Source organism: Dipodomys spectabilis, unplaced genomic scaffold (genome assembly GCF_019054845.1).
Source record: "Dipodomys spectabilis isolate Male_0828 unplaced genomic scaffold, ASM1905484v1 ptg000018l, whole genome shotgun sequence".
In the NCBI taxonomy this organism is placed as follows: Eukaryota; Metazoa; Chordata; class Mammalia; order Rodentia; family Heteromyidae; genus Dipodomys; species Dipodomys spectabilis.
In genome coordinates this window covers 5,208,266-5,234,129 of record NW_024870695.1, presented here as the reverse complement: position 1 = coordinate 5,234,129, position 25,864 = coordinate 5,208,266, and the positions used below count along the sequence as shown (strand labels likewise).

The 25,864-nt window shown below is 44.3% G+C and overlaps 1 protein-coding gene across 1 annotated transcript in view; it reads left to right on the top strand.

Moving 5' to 3' along the window:
* The window catches only part of LOC122103566 (leucine-rich repeat-containing protein 37B-like), a 44,222-nt gene extending 41,306 nt beyond the window's left edge, over nt 1-2,916 (top strand). Inside the window, exons 13-16 of the mRNA XM_042674172.1 lie at nt 440-486; nt 2,401-2,449; nt 2,535-2,677; nt 2,785-2,916. Of these exons, the coding sequence (XP_042530106.1) occupies nt 440-486; nt 2,401-2,449; nt 2,535-2,677; nt 2,785-2,857 (312 nt within the window). The 3' untranslated portion in view covers nt 2,858-2,916. The remainder of the gene's footprint in view (nt 1-439; nt 487-2,400; nt 2,450-2,534; nt 2,678-2,784) is intronic.
* Nucleotides 2,917-25,864: the final 22,948 nt, after the last annotated feature.

Genomic DNA, 25,864 nt, shown 5'->3' with positions numbered 1-25,864 from the left:
GCCAAAGCACTACTTCGGGTTTTCTGGTGGTTTATTGTAGATAAGAGTTTCATGGCCTTTCCTGCCCGGGCTGGCTTTGAACCATGATCCTCAGATCTCAGCCTCCTGAACAGCTAGGATTATAGGCATGAGCTACCATCACCCAGCTACCAGTGAGACTTATCTCTAATTACTTTTTTTTTTTTTAAGCCAGAAGTGGAGCTGTGGCTTAAGTGGTGTAGAGCACTAGCCTTGAGTAAAAGAAGTTCAGGGATAATTTCCAGGCCCTGAGTTCAAGCCTTAGGGCAGGCGCACACACACACACACACACACACACACACACAAACACACACACACACACACACACACACACACACAAATTAGATAAGACTTAAATAATGGATAGTTGGACAGTAGTTATGATGGTGGATAATCATGATTGTGCTTTCTTCCAAAACAGATTTATTCCCACAGAACAGCAACAGAGGAAGAGAATGGGTCCTCAAGGTACATAGGAGTCTGGAAATCTTTCAATGAGGATCTAAAAACTAGAGGACAGCCTAGAACTCATTTATTTCCATATCCAACCTTATAATGAAGAAACTACACAAGATAAGAAGGATATTTACTTCCCATAGGGTCTTGCATGGTTCCAGCAAAAGCAGTTCCTCGGCAGAGGCAGTCTGTGCTAGCGTGGGTCCCTCAGGGAGAGTGGAGGGTGAGAGGATTGGGCTGTGCCTGGTTTTATTAGTGAAGGACATAAGGCTCAACCAGACATTTCCTTAGAAGCCTTGGAGATAGGATAGAAAAGTACTGAAGTGTTAGGGTTTAGAGCTGGTGGAAGGTAGAGTAGATGAGTACTTTCTGTAAAGTGCTGGGGAAAACTGTATTCTCATCCTACTGTTTACTTTCTCATCCCCACTTTTTAAAAATCAGAAACCTCAGAATTTTATAGTTAATTGAGACCTTAGACATTGGTTCACCTTTTCATTTGATGATAAGAAATGGAGGAGAAAGTACCACACTGTTAATGGGTGTCAGAAGAAGATGGTTCTGCCAGGAGCCGTGGCTCAGCCTGTAATCTTAGCTACTCAGTAGGCTGAGATCTGAGGATCAGGATTCAAAGCCAGCCCGAGCAGGAAAGGCCATGAGATTCTTATCTACAATAAACCACAGAAAACCGGAAGTGGTGCTATGGCTCAAGTGGTAGAGTGCTAGCCTTGAGCTGAAGAGTTGAGGGACAGTGCTCAGGCCCAGAGTTCAAACCCTATGAGAAGAAGAAGAAGAAGAAAAATAAGAGGAGGAGGAGGAGGAGAAGAAGAAGAAGGAGAAGAAGAAGAAGAAGAAGGAGGAGGAGGAAGAGGAGGAGAAGGGGAGGGGAAGGAGAGGGAGAGGGAGAAGGAGAAGGAGAAGAAGGTTCCTTCTCCTTAATTACTCTGTGGTTGGACTGTGGTTACATTTTCATATAACAAGTCAGTACACAAATACTGCAGAGAGGGCTGGGAAGGTGGCTCAGTGGTAGAGCGCTTGCCTTGATTGCCTGAGGCCCTGGGTTCGATTCCTAAGCACCACATAAGCAAAAAGAAAAAAGCCAGAAGTGGCGCTGTGGCTTAAGTGGTAGAGCACTAGCCTTGAGCTGAAGAGCTGAGGACAGCGCCCAGGCCCAGAGTTCAGGCCCCATGACCGGACCCCCCCAAAAAAACAACAAATGCTGCAGAGACATCCACAGATCATTTGTGTTTGTGCTTGTGCTAATCATGTTTCATTTATCATGGAAGCCTTTTAGAGAAGAAAATCTCTGAATGACACACAACTCAAGAAGTTTGACTCAGACATTAGTTTGGTGTGATTCTTCTTGTAAAATTAAGTGGCTAAGAGAACAAGGGCACCTTTCTCCTCTCCCATCCCCCTTTCCTCACCCCAGCAAATGGCACAGGAAAGGCTAAGTCCAAAGAGGACTGAAGTGAAAGCCTCTGGAAAGAGTAAATGCTTCTGACAAGTATAGTGGTACAGTTGTTTATGCACAGGGGTTTTTGACAGGATAAGTGGGTCTGACAATCCTAGCTCTGCTACAGGCCAGGTTACATACAAAGTTCTCCCTAGACGCATTGTAGAGACTTTTGGGACAGGCATGGAGAGCTCCTGCCAGCCCTGCCTGTATACATGGAATTGTTTTCAGGCATCCAGTAATGGGACCCTTTGTACATTGTGATTGTGGACCAAAGCACAAGTGTTTCTCTCAATAATACCTGAAATGTTGGCTGGGATGTAGCTCAGTGGCAAAGCACTTGGCTAGCAAGTGCAGCGTCCTGGGTTTGATCCCCAGTACCAAAAAAAGAAAAAGAAGACTTGAGATGTACATTGTGAGAGACACAGAAAATAGCATGACTCACTAATTCTGCATGTGTTTTTTCCAAAAAGCTTTTTTGGATTTCTGCAAAGGAGATGCTCATCAGAAAATGAAAGTCAGGCAAGTTAAGTTGAGGAGGACATGGTGCCATGGCCAGAAAAGGCAAGCAAAAGTATAATTAATATACTTCCCTCATCTTTCCTAGGAGGGCTTCTTTTCGTTAAAGCGGCCACTTTGGCTGAGGGATATGTACAGACCTCTCAATGCCACACGCAAGAAAAACATGGCCAAGAAGCTACATGACCTGGAGTCTTCTGATGAGGATGAGGTTTTAAAGAAGAAAAAAGGGTAAAGCCTGGGAATGATTTAAGAATCCTAGCTAACAAGGGGAGGAAATGAGAAAGTCCAGTTGCTCCCTTGAAGTCTAAATGCTTAGCATATTGTTCTTCTGCCAGGAATCCAAGTGAAGTCATCATAGAGATCCCAACAGATTCTGCCCCTGAAGGTGAAGAGAGTGAAGCAGTTTAGGAAGTAACGGTGTAATCCTTCCTGCCTCAGCAACCTGAAACTTATATTCTGACACTGGCCTCTCAGCACTGCTTATTAACTATTTTTCTAATATTAAAATTTCATATTAAATTAAAATATTAGTAATAAATATGAAAATTTCTAACTAATTCCACCTATGTGGTAAGAAATTCAGACTTAAGTAAATACATACGTATGTGTGAATAACAAGGGCATAGGTGGGATTAGCAGGGTTGCTGCTGGACTCCTTTGTGGCTTCTAGAAGTGGCTGTGTAGGTGGCCACCAAAGAGGACATCCTGCCCTCAGCTTCTGGGAGCCAGAAAACTTACCTTGAATATGTCTGGATTTTTAAGCCAAATCCCATTTTTTCTGGCTTATCAAAACTAGTCCTTCCCTGCTGAGCACAGAGTGGCTTAGGTCTGTAATCCTAGCTACTTGGGAGCTAGAGATCAAGGGATTATGGTTCAAGGCCAGGTTGGGCATAAAAATTTTCAGATTCCATTTCACCCAATTGCTGGGTGAAGTGGTACTCACTTGTGATGCCTAGGGAAACAGGGAAGCACAAATAGAATCCAAGCCTAGACTAGTCCATGCACTAAGCAAGACCATACCTCAAAAATAAATGGAAAAAGGAGCTGGAGTTGTAGCTCAAATAGTAGGCCCTGAGTTCAATCTCTAATACATCAAAAAAGAATCAGTAATTTTTATGAACTTCCCAAGGGATCATCCATCTTTAAGCCACATTGACTGCTTTAGATCTCTGGATCCTATTGCACCGTGGAAGTAAGTATTGTCTTTTTTCCCAAGCCATCAAACTCACAAGAAAATATGTGCCATGACTCAAGTGGTTCCTCCACCCAGATGAGCTGCTGGAAATTTGTGTTTTTTGGTTAGGGTTTTAGGGTTTGTTTGTTTTTGCTGGGCCTTGAACTCAGGGCCTGGACACTGTCCCTGAGCTTTTTTGCTCAAAGCTAGTGTTCTACCTACCACTTGAGCCACAGTTCCACTTCAGTTTTGTTTGGATTTTGTTTTTGTTTTTTGATGGTTAATTGGAGATAAGGGTTTCCTTGGCTTTCCTGCTGGGACTGGCTTCAAACCTAGATACTTAGATCTCAGCCTCCTGAGTAGCTAGGATTACAGGTGTAAGGGATAGAGTAAGGAGAAAGTGCAGGGACAACAGTTTCGCAAGTTTACCTTCTGCAGGCATTTAATACTAGAACATATTTGTGGGGCCATCTCTCCATTCACAAGGACTGTTTCAGCCTCCTCTGATCCCACCAATCTCACGTGTGCTGCTCAGTTCTCTCCAGTTCCACCCAACTCCACATCTATGTACTTCTGCCCTGCCCAACACAGAGATAGCTGCGTGCTTCCAGCTGGTAATTTTCAGAGGATGCAAGGGTTCTTCCACTCCACGTTCAAAGATGAAGTCAGTAGTCATTTTGTATGTGACATATGTATGTTTTTCATAAGAAAAACAAAATGAACAAGTATGGAAATCCTACCTACTGACTACTAAAAAGTATAATCTTATAGAGGCTTTGTTAAGCAAGAACCAATGAGCAGGGCTAGGAAGGTGGCTCAGTGGTAGAGTGCTTGCCTTGCATACATGAGGCCCTGGGTTCGATTCCTCAGCACCACATAGGCAGGAAAAGCCAGAAGAGGTGCTGTGGCTCAAGTGGTAGAGTGCTAGCCTTGAGCTGAGGGACAGTACCCAGGCCCAGAGTTCAGGCCCTACAACCAACTAAAATAAAAATAAATAAATGAGCACAAAGGGAAAGTTAGGGCTTTCTTTGCTATTAAGATCATCTTCCCAAACAGCAGCATTTCTGTTAGTGGCATAGATGGTTACTATGGGCGTCTGAACATGTATTCCAATACTGGCTCCCTCCCTACAGAAAAATGCCTTAGTATCCACAGTTCTGGTAAGTCTTGCATGACTCATGTTCCCCGAAAACCTGGAAGACTAAACACCTGCCAGTGAGCCTCCATTTATAGTATTTGTTGCCAGTGTCCCCTTTATTTGATAATAGGCAGGGATTTTGTGCACAGGAATATCCTGTGACGAGAAGCTTAGGGTCCTCAATGTGACTCAACCCCTGCATCAGATAGTATATCAATTATCTGATGCACTGAAACAGATCACCCCCAAACAATGGCTTAAAACAACAAACATCCATTCTACACCATTTCTATAAGACAGTAATTTAGTAGTTTTAGCCATTCCAGCTTTGATTTTCTTGGTCACCTGAAGGCTTGACTGAAGCTGTAGGATCCACCTGTGAAGTGGCCTGTTCCTTTATACAGTTGGGAAAACCTGCTGGTTGTAAGTGGGAGGATTCAAGTCCTCCTCATATAAGCCCATCCAAATTCTATTTAACTGAATCTCCTCACAATATGATGCCTAGCCTCCTCCAGAGACACATACAGAGACTCTCTGTGTGTGTGTGTGTGTGTGTGTGTGTGTGTGTGTGTGTGTGTGCAAGGGGGGGGGGGGTCATGAGGCTTGAACTCAGGGCCTTGGGACTGTCCTTGAGCCTTTTTTGCTAAAGGCTAGTGCTCTACCACTTGAGCTACAGCTTCACTTCTGGCTTTTTGGCTAAGTAGAAATGAGTGTCTCATGTATTTTCCTATCCAGGCTGGCTTTGAACCATAATCTTCAGATCTCAGCCTCCTAAGTAGCTAGGATAAAAGGTGCCTAGAAAGAGAGACTTTGTTGTAACCTGGTCTAAGGAAGGCACATGGCAACCCTTCTACCATTCAACACGAACAGAATCCACTCACTAAATCAAGTCCAAATCAAAGAGTGAAGGATTTATTTTTGTGCTGGTCCTGGGGCTTGAACTGCATTCTCACTTTTTGGTTAGTCTGGTACCCTAATGATTGAGCCATACCTCCCTTACCCAGGGAGGGTTTAAATTATTGTTATTTTTTGTCAGTCCTGGGGCTTGAGCTCTGGAGCTTGAGCTCTGGGCCTGGGTGCTGTCCTTTTGAGCTGCTTTGTGCTCAAGGTTAGAACTCTATCAATTGAGCCACAGTGCCACTTCCATAAATTATGCCTTTTGAAAAAAGAAGGTTCAGAGAATATGTGGACATATTTTTAAAGTACTTGCATATAAAAAAAAAAACACCTTTTTTATACTTTTTTTTTGGGGGGGTGTCCGGTCGTGGGGCCTGAACTCTGGGCCTGGGCGCTGTCCCTCAGCTCTTCAGCTCAAGGCTAGCGCTCTACTACTTGAGCCACAGCGCCACTTTCGTTTTTTTTTCTTTTTTTTTTTATGTGGTGCTGAGGAATCGAACCCAGGGCCTCATGCATGCAAGGCAAGCGCTCTACCACTGAGCCCTTTTTTATACTTCTAATATCAGATTGGACTGATGGCATGACCAACACCAAGCAATTTGCCAATTCTCTGGATATTAGATAGGTTTCCTATAACTCAATTTTGCTTTTAACTGTAGTTAGTTTCAGACTACTCAGACAAACAGCTAAGTTTTACAAAACTGCTCCTATGTCAGATACCAGTCACAAATGCCCTTTATCACACATGCTTCTGACTCTCTGGTTACATATCAAATTCAGGTTCACTCATTTATCATGAAGACTCCAGGAGCTCATGAAAGTCAGCTTCTAAGTCACTGTAGCCACATTTCAAGTGCAGCATAGCAACATGTCACTAGCTAATGGCTACCATATTAGCATAGCAGACCATTTTCATGGTTCTGGTCTATTGACAGTGCTGCTGTAGAATACCTATGGAAAGACAAACAGACACTGGCAATGGTGATTGCCTTTAAGGAGGACTACTGGGAGACTGCAGCACCATATACACTTTTATGACTTGATAACATGCCTTTGCATTAAATATTTAAAAATTATTTGAAAAATAATACAACAATACAAACTCCAGATTAGGGATCTCTATAAGGAGGTAACTGGACTGGGACAATGATTTCCAGGATATTTTCAATTTAAGTAATATGCAATAAGCAAATAGATATTATGAGTTCACATTTAATTTTTTTGTGTGTGTGCCAGTCCTGGGGCTTGAACTCAAGACCTAGGTGCTGTCCCTGAGATATTTTTGTTCAAAGCTAGTGCTCTACGCTTGAACCACAGCTCTACTTCCAGCTTTTTGGTGGTTACTTGGAGATAGGAGTCTTACATACTTTCCTTCCCAGGCTGACTTTGGCCCATGATTCTCAGATCTCAGCCTGATGGGTAGCTAGGATTATAGGTATGAGCTACCAGTACCTGACTCACATTTAATAGCTTGAACATTTTTTTTTGCCAGTCCTGAGACTTGAACTCTGGGCCTGGGCACTGTCCCTGAGCTGCTTTTGCTCAAGGCTAGCACTCTACCATTTGATCACAGTACCACTTCCAGTTTTTTCTGTGTATGTGATATTGAGGAATCAAACCCAGGGCTCCATGTATGCTAGGCAAACACTTCACCACTAAGCCACATTCCCAGCCCTGAACATTTTTTTTTAATCTCCTGTCAGTCTTGGATCTTCAGAGCTTAGACAACAAAGTAAATTGATAAACAGACAGGTGATAACCAGTTTTCATATAATGCTTGGCATCTTTATTTTTCCTCTTAGAGAAGTTTGTGGGTCTTTCTGATTGTATTCTGCATAGATAATTGGCAGCCATAGTTTTGTTGGTAATGCTGTTCTATGACAGAAATAAATGTCTTGTGGTACAAACACATGCTTCTAACTCCATGACTCATAAGCAAGATTGAGAATGAGTGAAATAGGGGATGGGTACAATGGTTGGAATCAACCCATGTTAAGGCCATAAAGGTAGGAATGGTGGACTGTGAGACATCAGACTATGGTCTTAGCAAAATAACGCACAAACACAGAGGAGCACAAGTTGTCCTGCTCAAGAAGTGATCTCTGGAGCAATGATTTCAGGTCTACAACTGCAGAACCTCAGAGAGCCACTCACAACAAGTGGCCCCTGAAAGCATGTGTTCCCCAAGTACTGTTTTCAGAGAATAGCAACCCTGTATTGAATGTGTATGCATGTTATTTAAAGCTTACAAGCTACATGAGAGGTCAGTTTTATTCTCCCCAAATAATATGAGGAAACTGAGGCTAGGAGACCATAACTTGCCTAACTTCAAGAAGATGATAAATTACTTAGGACTATTTTTATGTGAGAGAAATCCAGTTAAAATATGCTTTTAAAATGACAACCAGCTGTAGTAGTAGTAGTAGTAGTAATAGTAGTGCACACCCATCATCTCAGCACTTGGAAGAGGAAAGGAAGGAGGACCATGAGTGTAGGCCATCCTGCACTCCATACTGGTATCCTGTCTCAAAAAAAAAAAGAAGGCATATTTTATCAGTTCACATCTGGGAGAACACTAGAGCTTTGGAATAGCTGCTTGTATCCTCTCCCTGTTTGTCACCCAGATTACACTGTGAAGGCAATGACCTTGGCTCCACATCTGCAAAGATGGTAATTTCATCTTTACACTGATGGTCAAGGAATAAGAAAAGCTTCCCTTAAATACATCTGGTTTGTTTGCTAGAACTTGGTCAGGGAAGATGATGCTCTCATTACCTGGCCATGGTGTGTGCACACTTTGCAGTAAGAACATTAAATCAGTAACTCAAACCCAAGACAATCAGAGTACAAGAAGCATATCACCAAAGCAGAGCAAAAGGGTGGTTTTACTACCAGAAGATAAAGGGATAGGATAAGAAAGAATCAAAGATTGAAGTTTGAGTTAGCCCCATATCAGTTCTTCACATGTTCACAGATGACATAAATCTAAATACCATTAGCTAGGGGCTGGGAAGGTGGCTCGGTGGTAGAGCACTTGCCTTGCATGCCTGAGGCCCTGGGTTCGATTCCTCAGCACCACATAAGCAAAAAGAAAAAAAGCCGGAAGTGGCGCTGTGGCTCAAGTGGTAGAGCGCTAGCCTTGAGCTGAAGAGCTGAGGGACAGCGCCCAGGCCCAGAGTTCAGGCCCCACGACCAGACCCAAGAATAAAATAAAATAAATAAATAAATACCATTAGCTCACTTCGCTAGTCCATAGCACTTTGCAGGTGCCTTCATGTTAAGTCTCATGGTAATGTGAGCCTGTTGCTGTTTTTCACCTACAGTCTGTTAGGTGAGATCATGGTGTATGTATGACTCTTGTGGATGTATGAAATGTAACTGTGCACTTGTACAAATCTCTCATTTCCTATTCCTTCACTCCACTTCAAGACCCTTGTCTTTAGGGAGCATGCAGAACAAGACAAGAGTTAAACATACAAGATTTTTTTCAGGAAGGTCAGGAGTCTGGAAAGCAAGAGACCAGAGGAAAGGGCATCCTGCAAAGCAGACAAGGGTTTAATTTGAGGAGTTCCTCACAGCTCTAGCTTTCAGTACCTATATACAACTTCAATGGAAATATTAAGTGCTAGATTTGGAGATAGAATAAGCTTGTGGGAGCCACCAGTGTTCTAGCTGTACCATTTATGACCAGAAACACTATCCTTTTGCTAAGATGTCCCTAGAACATTCCTTCTTTCCCACCTTGTTTAAAATGGGGTTGACACCAAGAATGTATGTTCTTATCTATAATCTTCCTGTTCAATATCTACTGTGTAGAACACAGGTTCACCTAGGCTAAAACTTAGGAGGGGAGGTTCTCATTTCTGCAGAAGTACTAGCAGCCCCCAAACAGGGAGGGGACACGTGACTAACAGCTAATGGACACTGGACACTGGGGCTCCAGGTCAATGGGGTTTGCATCAAAGAAATTGTGCTTGATCTCTTCCCAGTCCAGTGCAGCAGCCTCAACTCAGGCCCTAGGCTGTATTTGACCTCAGCACAGGGCCTGCACCTCTTGTCCAGCCCTTCGCTGGCTACATGGCGATGCTGTCCAGTTTCTTTCTGCACGGGAAGGAAATGTGGTCAGAAGAGGAGCGGAGGTCCCTGGGCTCTGTGCCCTAAGGGGCTGAGGAGGGGCAGCCCGGCCGGGAGCACACGGGAGGGTGTGTTAGGCCCAGGGGAGCCTCAGGGCCATCTTATCTGGGATAAGGTGAGGATGAAGCAGGTGTTTTTCAGACCCCGGAGAACCCAGCCAGGAGAGGCTGGGACTTGGGCCTCGGTTCTGCCCACGGGGCGGCGCTGTGGCCCTCGGGGAGGCGGTCAGAGGAGGGTTGGTCCTTGGCTCCAACTCTGGGCCGAGGGGGCGGCGTGGCAGCCCCCAGATCGCATAGTTGTTGCTGAGGTCCTGCAAAATGAAAGTCTAAAAGACGTCGGGATCTCGGCTGATGCAGACCAGTGGGAGACCGATATTAGGCCCATGTTCTGTCGGACATTTAATTGGCTGGCCTCTGGGAAATTCCCACCCAGCTCTTCAGGCTGTGGCTCCAGAGGTAGTCACGCCTCCAAACCCCTCGGGCCAATCTCAGAAGACAGGCTTCCTGTTCAGGGGCGGGGCCAGAGGCTGGAGCCAATGAGAGTGGTCGCCGCGGCCTCAACGGCCTTTTTGCAGAGGCTGAAGGACTAACCTCAACCTGGAGAATCTCATTCCTGCACACAGCATCCTTTGGTGAGTTAGGTTTCAGGTCCTGGAGGGCCGCGTATGGGCAGCGGGGCCCATACAACGATGAGAATGGACGGTTGCGCTCCAACCTTCCCAGAACTCTCCCATCTTTGGATGCCTTGAGACAGACTTCCCGAACCCGCAGTCCTCCCCAGCAAGCACCCGTCTCCAACTGTTGCCTTAGTTGCGTGCACCCACGGCAGATGGTCTTCTCCATCCTCTCTGGTTGTCACCCTACTTTAACCTCATCTCCTTACCACTGCTTTCAAGACACCCTCGCTTGTGACCCCTCTTGAGCCTGGTTGTAACACCAAGTAGCTCTCAATTTGGTATCTATACTTTTCCCAGGTATAGGGACTGCTGGGAATTGAGAAACAATTTGCCCTGGAAGGTATGGTCAACTCCCAGTGCACTGAATAATCCAGCTATAGGACAAGTTAGTCCATAATACCCCTTGGCACGAGCTATGTCCTCATTTTCCTGGAGTCACTCTGTCAACCAAGCCACATGAGGCCACTAGGTAATCACATTATTCATCTCTGGTGGGGAACCCATTATTTGGAAAGTCCCATAAAAATCATTAACTTTTCAATGCACAGGGCTATTATTCCTCCTAGCTGAACTCATTCCGCTGTTATTCCATTGCCTATAGCAGGATGGAATTAACCTGAAGCTTTGTTTCATTTGCTGATAACATCCCAAGGTCCTCTTTTTTAGAGGAAAAGAAAAAGCGCACATAACAGCACATGCTAGTTGGTACAGTGAATTAGTTACTAGACTAAAACTACAACTGTTGGTATATTTAGTGTCTATTCCTGTTTTATAAATTATTGAATTTTCTTTAATGTTATAGTATTCCTTGTGTAAACTTAAATATTCTTAGACTAAAAGCTAAAATAGCTCTAGTTTACTTTGAGGAAAGTTATATTGCATGTAAGTTACATACTGCAATTGTTGTTGATAAATGCTTTCAATGCTTTTTCAAAGGTTTGCTCATTGAATCTGGGGAATTTTGAATCATGGGGAGTAGGAAAAAGCTCCTCATATCTACTGAGAAGTACCTGTCTACTAGTCCAGAAATCAAGTATGAACTCACTTTAATCCTCATCTAATGGCTTAGGATTCAACCATTTAAATACTTTTGTTTCAAATCTTGATATCATTATTCTTTTTTTTTTTTTTTTGGTCGGCCGTGGGGCTTGAACTCTGGGCCTGGGCGCTGTCCCTCAGCTCTTCAGCTCAAGGTGAGCGCTCTACCACTTGAGCTACAGCACCACTTCTGGTTTTTCTGGTGGTTATTGGAGATAGGAGTCTCACGGTCTCTCCTGCCCAGGCTGGCTTTGAACCGCAATCCTCAGATCTCAGCCTCCTGAGTAGCTAGGATTACAGGCGTGAGCCACCAGCGCCCAGCTGATATCATTATTCTTTAGTTCCTAAAGTTACAAAATTCTTTTTTTTTTTTTTTTTGTCAGTCGTGGGCCTTGAACTCTGGGCTTGGGCGCTGTCCCTCAGCTCTTCAGCTCAAGGCTAGCACTCTACCACTTGAGCCACAGTGCCACTTCCGGCTTTTTTTTTCCTGCTTATGTGGTGCTGAGGAATCGAACCCAGGGCCTCATGCATGCAAGGCAAACACTCTACCACTGAGCCACCTTCCCAGCCCCCGCCAAGGTTTCTTGCCAGTCACAAAACCCTACTTGCAAGTCAGACACAAAACACTTAACATAAAGCAGCTGCACTCTACTTACTGGCCGGCTAGACAACTCGCTGATCAGGTGTCTGAGTGGGCTTCTGGGGGGCATCCTGGACGAGCCCCCATTTGAAGTACCCCATTTTCGGATGCCCCTCACAGACCACCAGAGACTACGATCAATGCAAACAGCAAAGAGTCGCTTATTGCAAGCTTGAGCTTGGTCCTCCACGCACTGGGTAACGGGTGACACTAAGAGGCCCCGAGCATAGAATCAGCACAGTTCTTATAGTATTGAACAAACAACTTTAAGGAACTTTTACATAAGAAATTACATGATTGGGGCTGGGAAGGTGGCTCAGTGGTAGAGCGTTTGCCTTGCATGCCTGAGGCCCTGGGTTCGATTCCTCAGCACCACATAAGCAAAAAGAAAAAAGCCAGAAGTGGCGCCTTGGCTCAAGTGGTAGAGCACTAGCCTTGAGTTGAAGAGCTGAGGGACAGTGCCCAGGCCCAGAGTTTAGGCCCCACGACCGGACCCCCCCAAAAAAAAAAATAAATAAATAAATTAAAAAAAAAAAAGTGAGGACATTTCTAGGAAATGCTTTCAGAAATCAAAAGGCTTGGGGCTGGGAAGTTGGCTCAGTGGGAAAGAGCTTTCCTTGTATGCCTTGAGCTGAAGAACTGGACAGTGCCCAGGCACAGAGTTCAAGCCCCACGACCAACAGAAAAAAAAAGAAAAGAAAAGTAAAGTAAAGAAATCAAAAGACTGTCTCATCCGGGCATTGGTGGCTCAAGCCTGTAATCCTATCTACTCAGGAGGCCGAGATCTGAGGATCACAGTTCAAAGCCAGCCAAAGCAAGAAAGTCTGTGAGACTCTTATCCCCAATAAGCCACCAGAAAACTGCAAGTGGCACTATGGCTCAAGTGGTAGAGTGCTAGCCTTAAGCTGAAGAGCTGAGGGACAGCACCCAGGCCCAGAGTTCAAGCCCCATGACCCAAAAAAAAAAAAAAAAAAAGACTGTCTCATAATGGGTGTCATTGTTTAAGCCTGTCCAGTACTCAGGAGGCTGAGAATGGAGGTTTCTGAATTCAAGGCCAGCATGAGCTATACAATAAGACCTTGTATCAAAAACAAAACAACAACAAAAAAAGAAAACCCAACCCTGTCTCATTATTGAGTGCTACCATCTTATGCAGGAAGTTTTAAAACAAGAAACATTCTGAATTGATCTTCACTAAATTTATTTCACAAAGTGGCAAAATAGATGTGTAGTATGGACCAAAAGACAAAGATAGTAGATGTCTAAAGAGCTATGTGATTTAATTCAAAGTACATAGAGATGATTGAATGCTTAAGGGATTCATAGTGATTATAACCATGATTCAAAATAAGTACCAAAATCTGGAAGACTTCAGCAGGTATGGTTCTTAGGAAGATGGGAGGCTCTGAAATGGCTTTTGATAACACAGAATTCCTGGGGTGTTGCCTAAATGCACAAGAGTAACTTGAGCTCTTTGTTTGAAGACTGGTGAGCAGAACTTAGTGAGAAACCTAAGCAACTCCATTTTTATTTAACACTCCATCTCAGTTCTGCGACTTAACTCGTGACCCACTTTAGCCCCAATGCCAGGAATTTATGACAGAAAGCCATGCACAAACAATTCTTGGAGCCATAGATGGCGTTTGCTTAAGGCAGGTGTTTACCCCTGAGTAACTAAGGGCTAAGAGTTTCAGTTAAAACCATATAATGTCCCAACCAAGTTCTTCAGAGCTCAGGGTGAAACATGCCATGCATACTGTTGGTCCATGTGTGACTCATAACCATTTGTGGTCAAGCTATGGAGCAAGGATATTTTTCTGTAAAGGTCAACCAATCATATTTGCCCAGCTTAGCTTGCTTTAAATGTTAACCAATCATGTAATTTCTCTTTTTTTTGGGGGGGGGTCTGGTCTGAACTCTGGGCCTGGGCACTTTCCCTCAGCTCTTCAGCTCAGGGCTAACACTATCACTTGAGCCACAGCGCCACTTCCAGCTTTTTTTCTTTTTTGCTTATGTGGTGCTGAGGAATCGAACCCAGGGCCTCATGCATGCAAGGCAAGTGCTCTACCACTGAGCCACCTTCCCAGCCCCAATCATGTAATTTCTTATGTAAAAGTTCCTTAAAGTTGTTTGTTCAATACTATAAGAACTGTGCTGATTCTATGCTCGGGGCCTCTTAGTGTCACCCGTTACCCAGTGCGTGGAGGACCAAGCTCAAGCTTGCAATAAGCGACTCTTTGCTGTTTGCATTGATCGTAGTCTCTGGTGGTCTGTGAGGGGCATCCGAAAATGGGGTACTTCAAATGGGGGCTCGTCCGGGATGCCCCCCAGAAGCCCACTCAGACACCTGATCAGCGAGTTGTCTAGCCGGCCAGTAAGTAGAGTGCAGCTGCTTTATGTTAAGTGTTTTGTGTCTGACTTGCAAGTAGGGTTTTGTGACTGGCAAGAAACCTTGGCGGGGGCTGGGAAGGTGGCTCAGTGGTAGAGTGTTTGCCTTGCATGCATGAGGCCCTGGGTTCGATTCCTCAGCACCACATAAGCAGGAAAAAAAAAGCCGGAAGTGGCACTGTGGCTCAAGTGGTAGAGTGCTAGCCTTGAGCTGAAGAGCTGAGGGACAGTGCCCAGGCCCAGAGTTCAGGCCCCACGATCGGACCAAAAAAAAAAAGAAACCTTGGGCTGGGAAGGTGGCTCAGTGGTAGAGCGCTTGCCTTATATGCCTGAGGCCCTGGGTTTGATTCCTCAGCACCAAATAAGCAAAAAAAAAACAGCCGGAAGTGGCGCTGTGCCTCAAGTGGTAGAGCACTAGCCTTGAGCTGAAGAGCTGAGGGACAGTGCCCAAGCCCAGAGTTCAAGCCCCACGACCGGACCCCCCCCCAAAAAAAGAAAAAAGAAACCTTGGCGGATGCTCTATAAGGTAGCCAGTGGGGCTGGTGGGAGACATCCCCGGATCCCCAGTGGGAGTAAACTATCAAGGAAGGGGTTCGAGTCCCCAGATAGTTTACAGGGTAGACTGTTTTAGCAGGGGTTCAAGTCCCCAGTCTGGCACTTTTGAAGGGGTTCGAGTCCCCTGGTGTGTCCAGCACTGTCCATCTAACAGCCTACAATGCGCATGCTGTCCTTGTCTTGTCTGTATTTGTCGTTTTAATTTGGTGCCTCTTTTTCTTGTTCATTTTAAAACTGCCACTGACCACCTGCAAGTGGCTCCAGCAAGATGTTAGCCTCAGCCCTTGGCCCAGGAGGGTCTGAGCATGGGGGAGAACCTGTCAGTCTGAGGGGACGGCCACTAGGAATATTTTTCCCTTGCCTCAAGATGACTGGGAATTTTCCTCCGCCTTGGAAGGCCCCTGGGTCAACATTTGCAGGAATCTAAAAGAAAAATCCTCGGGAATGAGCAGAGGGGGGTTGAGTCCCCTGGTAAGTGATTTTGAGATGTCGCCCCACTCACTGAGACCTGATTTCGTCTTTGTGGCCACTTGTCTGTCTTGTTTACTTCGGTGTGTTTTCTGTTGTGTTTTCTGAGGTAGGGAAGTTCTGGGTGAGGATGGCAGGCTCACTCAGCAGACTCTGGATTCAGCTTGCTGAATGAGAACGGTGCAGAGTTCTGGTAGGGATGAACTGGGGGCCCAATAGTCCCCAACTCAGCCTTCTGTTGTTGTCCTGTCTAGTTCTGTTTTAAAGTTAGTACCAGTTTTAAGTGTGGGTCCTTGGTTTTTGTGTTTGTGTTTTTGTTATTTATTTGAACATCTCTGGGGGAATAAAAGTTCTAGTCTCTGGCTGGGCTCCGTCACAGACCTGCTATGTCCCCCTCCCTGTGAGGCGTGGAAGGTTGCTGGACTAGTTTGGTTCCCTTCAAGCCTCAGGCTGCATTTTCTTGCTGTGGAGTTCTGCTGGCGGGGAGGGTGAAGAAGGCTGTGTGCCTGGGGACTTTTCAGCTAGTCCTAACAATGTAAAATTTGATAAAAAATCAGGCCAGTTAGTTTCAGGTGACCTCCTGCCCCAGCCCTCCTCCAACAGAAGGGATTCAAAAGACCCATTGGTGAATTGCCTTGTGAAACAGGCAAGCTCTGGGAAAATGAAGCTCAACAAAGGTACTTAATTTAAAAGAAATACTGTCTTAAATTTTTGTTTTAAAACTTTAAAAAAAATGTATGTACAACTGATTTTGATTTTTGCGCACTTTAGTATCTGTGTGGGTTTTGTATATGTTTGTGGACATGTTTAACATAAGAATTGTCAGCATGCTGTAACAATTGGGTAAGTGTAAGTTTAAAATGTAAAAGGTTATGAGTTTTGGACATTACCAAAAATTTTAAAGAACTTTTACATTGTTTTAAATGGCTTTTTAAAGGATTCTTTAACTTAAAAATTAGAAAATCTGGTATTTAAAAATCTAATATTTTATTTTATTTTTGGGTCCGGTTGTGGGGCCTGAACCCTGGGCCTGGGCGCTGTCCCCCAGTTCTTCAGCTCAAGGCCAGCACTCTACCACTTGAGCCACAGCGCCACTTCCGGTTTTTTTCTGCTTATGTGGTGCTGAGGAATCAAACCCAGCGTCTCATGCATGCAAGGCAAGCACTCTACCACTGAGCCACCTTCCCAGCCCTCTAATATTTTAAAATGCATTGGCAGTTTGGGATTTAGTTCCCTTGGCTAAAATTTGGGGATAAATATTAGAAATTTAAATATAAAGGTTAGTTTAACACTGTCAAAAACATTACCTGTTTTGTTTGTCTAAAACTGTATATTTTATTCAAGAACAACAAAAAAAAAAGGTAAGGGAAAAACTTAAAAGCCAACAGATGATCTATCTTTAGGGGTGAGGGGTGAGCAGGCAGAAGTGCAGTTCAGCTGGTCATGCATGGAGGGACAGACCCTGGGGGAGCCCACCCATAGTGGGATGGGCCCTGGGAGGAGTCCACGCATGGTAAAAGAGGGCAAGCTGGCACAAACGCAGTTCATTTAACTCTAAAGAGTCAGATTGGGTGCGTGCCCATTCCATAGGAGGGGCCAAGTGGCCTATTCTGTCCCTTTTCCCTGCAGATAGACACTGGAAACATGATGGTAAAAATTAGTGATGTGGTGATCTGATTAGTATTGTTAAAATGACCGGACCCAAAAAAAAAAAAAGAGGGATAAAAAGTTATTTGTATAATGTGACTTGCTTTCAATGATGTTCTACAATTAGTATGTTTCTAAAAGTCATAAAGGTATTAAGTTTAGCTTCTTGGTACAGTGATAGGGACTGTAATTTTTGCATTAAGGAAAAATTGTTTAAAAATTTTTAATGTGTATCTGTTTTAAAACAAGCAGCCAAGAGACAATGAGTGACACTTGGCCTCAAGATTTTAAGGGATTTTTTTTTTGGGGGGGGGGTCTGGTTGTGGGGTCTGAACTCTGGACCTGGGTGCCATCCCTCAGCTCTTCAGCTCAAGGCTAGCACTCTACCATTTGAGCCACAGCGCCACTTCTGGCTTTTTTTCTTTTTTCTTATGTGGTGCTGAGGAATCGAAACCAGGGCCTCAGGCATGCAAGGCAAGCGCTCTACCACTGAGCCACCTTCCCAGCCCCTAAGAGATTTTTTTTTTAAATGCAACTAAAAACTAAAGTATATAATATTAAAAAGAAGATTAATAGGAGACTTAAAAAATAAGGAATGGATTTTTGGATATTAAGTTTAAAAGTAAAATTATTTTTAACATTTGCCTCAAAGTGCACAGAGGAAAAATTAGGATTATCAAAATAATTGCTATTTCAGTTTGCTCTTGTAGGTTTTTTAACAGTTTCCAGCAAGCCCAGAGCAAAGCACAGGGAATTCTTACAAGTTTGTCAGATGTAACCCTGGCTCTTTTTTTATTATTATTATTGTGAAAATACTGTACAGAGGGGTTACAATTACATGGGCAAGATAAAAACCCTGGCTCTTAATAAGTTTCAGGTAAGAGCATGCTTAAAAGCTACTTTTATGTTGACCACCTTGTTGCTTTTAATTGGAGTAAAGTGGCCTTTTATAAGACTCATTGATCTGAAACTGGTTCAAAGCCAACCGGGGCAGAAAAAGGTCCCTGTGAGATTGTCACCTCTACTCAGCCAGCAGAGTTCTGAAAGAGCAAGCAAAGTTGCTTTAGGACTCAAAGTGGCAGAGTGCTAGCCTTGAGCTGGAGAGCTGAGGGACAACACTCAGGCCCCAAGTTCAAGTCCAGTGACCAACTAAGGGAAATGCCAATGAGGCATTTATCCCAGTGTGGAGAAGACACTCCTGGGACAAGAGCAATGGAGGAGCATCCAGAGGCAGTAAGCCACTGCTTGGATGGAAGAAATGTCAGATCCTAGAGTCATTTGTGTGTGGCCCTTCAAAACTGGTCAGAGCCAGGAGGTCATGGGAAGAGTTTGTAAGCATGCCTAATGTTCATGACTACCTTGTAAGGGACAGGAACTTGTCTTAAATCCCAACCCCTGTATGTGCCAAAAGCTCTAATTGTCAGTAACTTTTGAGCTGATACCAGTTACATGAAATTCATCTACTCAGAAAAAGTTTGTAAACCTGAAATGTGTTTCTATTGACATCTGTCTGAAGGCCTGCACAGGTAATTTAGGCATTGTTAGAGTCACTAGAGATCACATGCCTAAGCCATCTAGAAAGATGCTTTTGCAAACCAGAGTGCTAAACAAGCTACACTGCTGTAGCTGGAGTAAAGGTCTGTGCAGTTGTCAAAGGTTAAAATATTGTTCTTAATGACATCTAACCCTGATAGCCTCTTCGTAAAATAGGCTAAGGTTATAGGTTCCTGGCTAGGTAGGATCAATGCTCCTAAAATCAACTTGAAGAAGTTACAGAAGATGGACCTTCGCCCATCAACTCCCTTTTAAGATCAAGGGTCCAGAGTCAGTTTTGAAAAAATGAGGCAAAATAGATAAAATAATTTTTTTAAAAGGCATAAAGAATAGTGTTAACAGGTGTGCAAGTGTGGAGACTGCATCTGTCAGAGATAGTTACAAGACTAGGCCTTCTGTGTCTATTTACAAAAATATCTGGTTAGTAAAAAGTTATCCTTTTAGTAAATTGTCCAGGGCTAGTGTTTAAACAGTCTTAAAAATCAATGGGGCCACAGCCTGCCAAGCCTATGTAATGTACCCTTAACCAATCTTTGTAGAAATTTGCCGCCCAGCACTAGGTGTGAAAGTCCCTTGGAGCCACAGACGCTGCTGCTGCTGCTGCACACCTTAATGGGTAAAGTTCGATGACAGCCTGACAGTCACCTGGAGGAAATCTACGTCGTCACACAGACCACCTCCACCATGGTAAAAGTAGACTGAACTCCTGCCTCATTCCATTACCTAAGATCGCTTTCCGGTTGAAGGTTTCTAAAACTAAGATCCTGTGTGACATTCTTTTGGGTGATATCCAGAAATCCTCTCTATTCCCACAGTGGATATTGGGGGCAAGGATATCACTGGCTTGCTTGCCTTAGGCACTTCAGTGCATAGTGACTGGAAATCCACTCTTATAGTCACAGCCTAGTTTGGCTCTGGTATGGTAATAACCTGCTGCGTGTGTTATCAATACAGGTAGTGAAAGGAATGAGACCCAGCCCTGCTCTTAGCCTTAAAATCTAGCAAGCTTCTGCAACCCAGTGGTACCTTGAGGCTGTTCTGAGATAACTTGATTCCACAAGCCACAGGAAAAAAATGGGCAGTTTTAAACTCTAGCCACAAAAAAGCTCAAGGAATTGTAAAGAAGAGGAGAAAGCCTTGGGAAAGGAATTGGGGGGGAAAAAAAGTAAGAGCCTTTGGTACTGTTAATTTTGTTACTCACAATCGGACCTTTTAAAAAGAGATCAGTGCAGTCCATCTATTAGTTCTAAGATCCCAATACCAAACTGTAAATATAAAAGACTGTGCCAATTAAGGGACCATGACTGGTCCCTGATGCTCTAGAAGGGGAGAGAATGAGAAACCTAAGCAACTTCATTTTTATTTAACACTCCATCTCAGTTCTGCGACTTAACTCGTGACCCACTTTAGCCCCAATGCCAGGAATTTATGACAGAAAGCCATGCACAAACAATTCTTGGAGCCATAGATGGCGTTTGCTTAAGGCAGGTGTTTACCCCTGAGTGACTAAGGGCTAAGAGTTTCAGTTAAAACCATATAATGTCCCAACCAAGTTCTTCAGAGCTCAGGGTGAAACATGCCATGCATACTGTTGGTCCATGTGTGACTCATAACCATTTGTGGTAAAGCTATGGACCAAGGATAGTTTTCTGTAAAGGTCAACCAATCATATTTGCCCAGCTTAGCTTGCTTTAAATGTTAACCAATCATGTAATTTCTTATGTAAAAGTTCCTTAAAGTTGTTTGTTCAATACTATTAAAACTGTGCTGATTCCATGCTTGGGGCCTCTTAGCGTCACTGGTTACCCAGTGTGCGGAGGACCAAGCTCGAGCTTACAATAAATGACTCTTTGTTGTTTGCATTGATTGTAGTCTCTGGTGGTCTGTGAGGGGGCATCCAAAAATGGGGTACTTCACTGAGGAGACCCTCAGAGTACAACATTATGGACCTAAGAGAGGTGTTCTGTAATCTCTATAGGAGTTAAGGAAACTGGGATACTGCAGGGCTCAAGTAGGATCACAGGGATTTGAGCTTCTACTTCAATGCTTTTTTTTTTTTTTGGTCAGTCATGGGGCTTGAACTCTGGACCTGAGTACTGTCCTCTTCAGCTCAAGGTTAGCACTCTACCACTTGCGCTACAGTGCCACTTCCGGTTTTCTGGTAGTTTATTGGAGATAAGAGTTTCACGGACTTTCCTGCCCTGGCTGGCTTTGAACTGTGATCCTCAGATATCAGCCTCCTGAGTAGCTAGGATTACAGGCCTGAGCCATCAGGGCCCATCTGCTTCAATACTTTATGCATATAGTTTATTATGTAAACCTCAGCACCTCCCAAGACTTAAATAGACTACCAAAGAACCTCTGTATTCATTAATTATTTGAAAGGCCTTAACCAGGGATTAAGTTACCAAACATCATTTCTAGGAGAAAGTAGTCATTATTTACTATCTATAGAATGTTTTAAAAAGGGGAGAGGTAAAATGTGTTTCCTGCCACTGGGAACTTGAGGATTTTTCATTATTTAACTTAGCCCACATCGTGACACCTGTTATAACAAAAAGGTAGAGGAAGTGGTTGCCTTCTGAAAAAACATTAAATGTTTTTCCCAAGGAAAATAATTATTTTTGTTCAGTTTAAATAAAATCAGTCAATCGACACTGGAGGCTCATGCTTATAATCCTAGCTACTCAGGAGGCTGAAATCTGAGAACCATGGTTCAAATCTAGCCTGGGCAGGAAAGTCCATGAAACTCTTATCTCCAATTAACCACCAAAAAACTAGAAGTGCTGCTGTTGCTCAAAGTGTTAGAGCACTAGCTTGAAGCAAAAGAGCTCAGGGATAGTGCCTAGGCCTTGAGTTCAAGCCCCACAACCAAGAAATTATTATTATTATGGATATGAATAAATAAAACCAGTCAAGAAAATGTCAGACTTTAACAAATCCAGCTTCCTGTGAAATGAGAAAGAAGTCTGCATTGATTTCAGAAATCTGATTATAAAAGATTAAGCCTAACAGTGGTGACTTTGGGAATCAGTTCCATTTTCAAATCATTACCATGTCTGCCGGGCGCTGGTGGCTCACACCTGTAATCCTAGCTACTCAGGAGGCTGAGATCTGAGGATCGCGGTTCAAAGCCAGCCCAGGCAGGAGAGACTGTGAGACTCCTATCTCCAATAAACCACCAGAAAACCGGAAGTGGCACTGTAGCTCAAGTGGTAGAGTGCTCGCCTTGAGCTGAAGAGCTGAGGGACAGCGCCCAGGCCCAGAGTTCAAGCCCCATGACCGACAAAAAAAAAATCATTACCATGTCCCCAGCCATATGCACAGCAGAAAGAATAAGATGAAGCCTCTTCTTAGACTTTTCAGGTTAGGGATGTAGCAAACAATAAACTTATACCAGAGTTAAATTATTAGAAGTTCTCTGAAGGGGAAAAAAAATCTATATGTGCTCATGAGGTAGTAAGATAGGAATAAAATATAACCCTATGGTCACAAAATGTCATAAGATTTTGTTTGTTTTAGTACTCCAAGCAAAAAAAATTGATGATAGTCTATTCCACTTAACTAATAGTTTAAAAGCAGAAGATATTTACTACCCAGGTCAGTAAAACCACAAGTCTAGATAGAGGTCAACTGTTAATTCAGTAAACCTCACCAACCCTTGAGACAAAGAACTACTCCAAGGCTGTTTCTGGGAAAGGACTTAATAGAATTCACTTTACAGCCTTGTGAAATCTTGAATGGGTTGGGCCACAGACCACCAGTCAGGCTGTAAAGACTCTATTTGTAAGGCCCAAACTGACCAATCCTGAGACAATAAACTATCAGGATTATGGGGCACTACCTCAGAACAGCTTGCGATTTAGACTGTTTACCATGCATACCTTCTCACATCCTGCCTCTAATTCTCCCTATTTAACCAAGGTCAATATACCTCTCAAGATGGAGAAGGATGGCTGGAGATGGGCTGAAATGCTGTCTTCCTGTGGCATATCTACACTACATAATCTTTTTCTTCCTTATTTGTGGCCTAATACACTTTCCTATCACTTTTGCTATGTTCCCATCTTGCCAGGGTTCTTCTTATGGCAGATCTAAGAACCAAGGTAGATTGAGTTTTCTTTAACAGTAGACCCTCTGAAAATGGTGTGTTGAGACAATATGGGGTGAGGACGTTTTCCCCAAGTCAATGTCAAGAGCTGTCTCAGAATCAAACCCTCTCCTGCAGAAATGTCAGTGTCATCACTGACTCTCTGCTAGCCCCAGCTAACCCAGTGGTGGATAATCAGCCAGGGGACCCAGTGTTGAAACTTTAGAGGGAATGAGAACATTGTGGGATACATAATTGCAACGTGTATTCTTCTGCCTAACTGACGCCCTCACTGACTTTCATTTGGCAGGTCAGTTGCTTTTCCCCAGAAGCCAGACTGCCAAGGGGAGGAAGAAAATCTCTCAGATTTCACTTTGGAAGAGGAAGACTTGAGGCTTCCAGGAGTGGACTAGCACTTCTGAATATCTCCAGAGGCCCCGCCCTGTGACTTTCTTGGGAAGTTCTGCTGTGCCCCACCCAATGGGCTGCTGATTTGGGGGGAGGGGGGCAACGACCCCCAGGTCTGCAGCCCAAATCCTGCCTAGCTGTGGGGGAGAGGCCTAGTGGGGAGGGACTCTGCGGGACTCGGAGGGACTCTCCTGTAAGGGCAGAGGGTTCCAGCCCCAGCATAGTCAGAAAAGACTTCCTGTACCTGTGGAACACAACTGAGCCTTGCCTTATAAAGGGCTCTGTTTCATAAACAAACGTCATAAACAAGGGGCGGGGCAAGGCAGGTCACCGGGGGGTCACGGGGTCAAGACCCTGGCAAAATGCTTTGGCTCCTGTGACTGGCGTTGGCTCGCGATTGGCAGTGAATGCGCCTGTCATGTTTTTGTTGCCTATAATGTCCCCGGTCTGTCTTTGGGCCCTAAGGCTCCTTCTCCTGTCGCAACAGTTGTGGCTTTTGGTCCAGCCGGCTCCAATTGCTCATTGGGCTAGGAATTCAGTCCAGCTGACCTCTGACTCTCACCCTTCTTACCTCCCAACTGAATCTCCCAACATCCTGACACCACCAGCCGACTCCAGAGACCCCTATAACCTTGGGTCTTCTGTCCCTTCTAAGATATCTGCACCATCTCAGGAGCTGACCGATAGTTTGCTTCCATTCCTAGACAAAGATTCTGGACAGCCCTCTCCAAAATCAAAACAGGTTCTAGATCCTCAACAAGATCTGCCAGACAAGTTAATTGTACAGGAGAGGCTCCCAGAGGCGGTGCCAGTTGGAGGTGGAGATTACAATGAGGCTGAGACTCACCCTCATCCACTCAAAAGTAAGTTTCAGACCATTGATCTAACTCAGGCTTCAGATCACCAATCATTTGAAATACTTCTTGCTCCTGAACATAATCAGAGTTCAAGAACAACACCGTTAAAGGTTTCACCAGGGAACCTGGAGAATGATATTGCTCAGCATTCTCGACTTGCTACATTTATTGTTGGAACTGAAAAACAATTTGCAGAACCTCATCCTCAGAAACAACCTTTGCAGAATGATTATTCAAATCTAAGTACAGATATGGTTTATGCTGATAACCTACCCCATAAATCCCAAGAGAATCCAAGGGTACCTGTAGAGCCCCTCCAGCTGGAGACCCAAACTCTGGAGACTCCTGAGAAGGCTCCATTCTCTGCACCCGAGAGAGATACTCCAGCTCAATCTCAGCTTGAGAGGGTTGTGCCATCCGTACATCCTGGGATCAAGTTTTCATTTCCAAATACAAAAGAAGCTCAATATTCAACCTTGGAAAATTCCTTGATTAATCCTCTGGATATAGAGGATACTACTCCCAAAAAACAGCAGACCTATGCACAGGCTCCAGAGAGTGCTGAAGAGGAAAAATACACATCTACCCAAAAACAGGAGCCAGCTCAGCCTTCAGAGCTCCATGAGGGCAGAGAAAATGATGAAAACCAGATGGAAGTCCCAGCTTATCCTGAAAAGACTTCTGAGGAAGTCATACCCTCAGTTCAGCAAGAGGTTCCAGTTCAAGTTCCAGAGTCCCTTATGGAGAAAATAGTTGAAACTTTACCCTATCATGAGGTGACAGTTCAACCTCTAGGTCCTGATCAAGATTACCATGACTACTTCCCCAATGTTACAGTTAAGCAACTTGATACGGAAGGTAGCATAAATTCAGAGCCTACCAAGAAGGCTGAATATTCCCCAGACCAGCATGAAGTCCCAAGTCAACCTCTAGGACTTCCTGTGGTGGCTGAAACCCCTTCCCACCTCGAGGAGCAAACGGCTCAGCCATCTCAGTCTCCTAGGGAGGGTGAAACTTCTGGAAGCTATCTGGTGTCCTCAATTCAGCCTCCAGAGTTCAATGAGGATCTTCAGGATGGCCCATATCAGACTTCTGGCCCTATTTTGCTGAATAAACCTCATCCCAGTGAGCAAGAGCAGGTAACTCACTATTCTGAATCTCCTGAAGAAGTAGAATCCTTTGGAAGCCACCTGGAAAACCATGCTGAGGCTGAGAAGTCTCTGGAGGAATTCACACATCCAGCTGAGCCTGAGGCTCCAAGTCATGCTCCAGAGTTCCATATGAATATAGCAAAAACTCCAGTAGCGGTGACAAAATATCCAGGTCAGATTCAAGCTCTCCATGACAACTTGGCTGGTATTAAAGTTAAGCCTGAAGATAAGGAAGTTGCTATTCCTTCAGAGACTACCAAGGAGATGGAAACTTCTGTAGTTGAGCATGATTCCTCCATTAAGCCAGATGGTCTTCCTATGGAGGAAGAATACCCTCCCAGAAAGGAGGAGCAGCCATCTCAGCCTTCTGAATCTCCTGGGGAGGCTGAAACTTCTGGAAGCAATCTGGAATCCTCCGCTCACCCTTCAAAGGTTTCTGAGGAGTTACGACCTTCCTTAGTCCAGGTGGTGGTCCCACCTCAGACTTCAGCAACTGAAACTTCTCTCGGTGAGCAAGAGCATTCAGTTCAACAATCTGAGTCTTCTCAAAAGGTAGAACACCCTGGAAGCCGCTTGGAAAATGAAGCTCTTCCTGAAAAG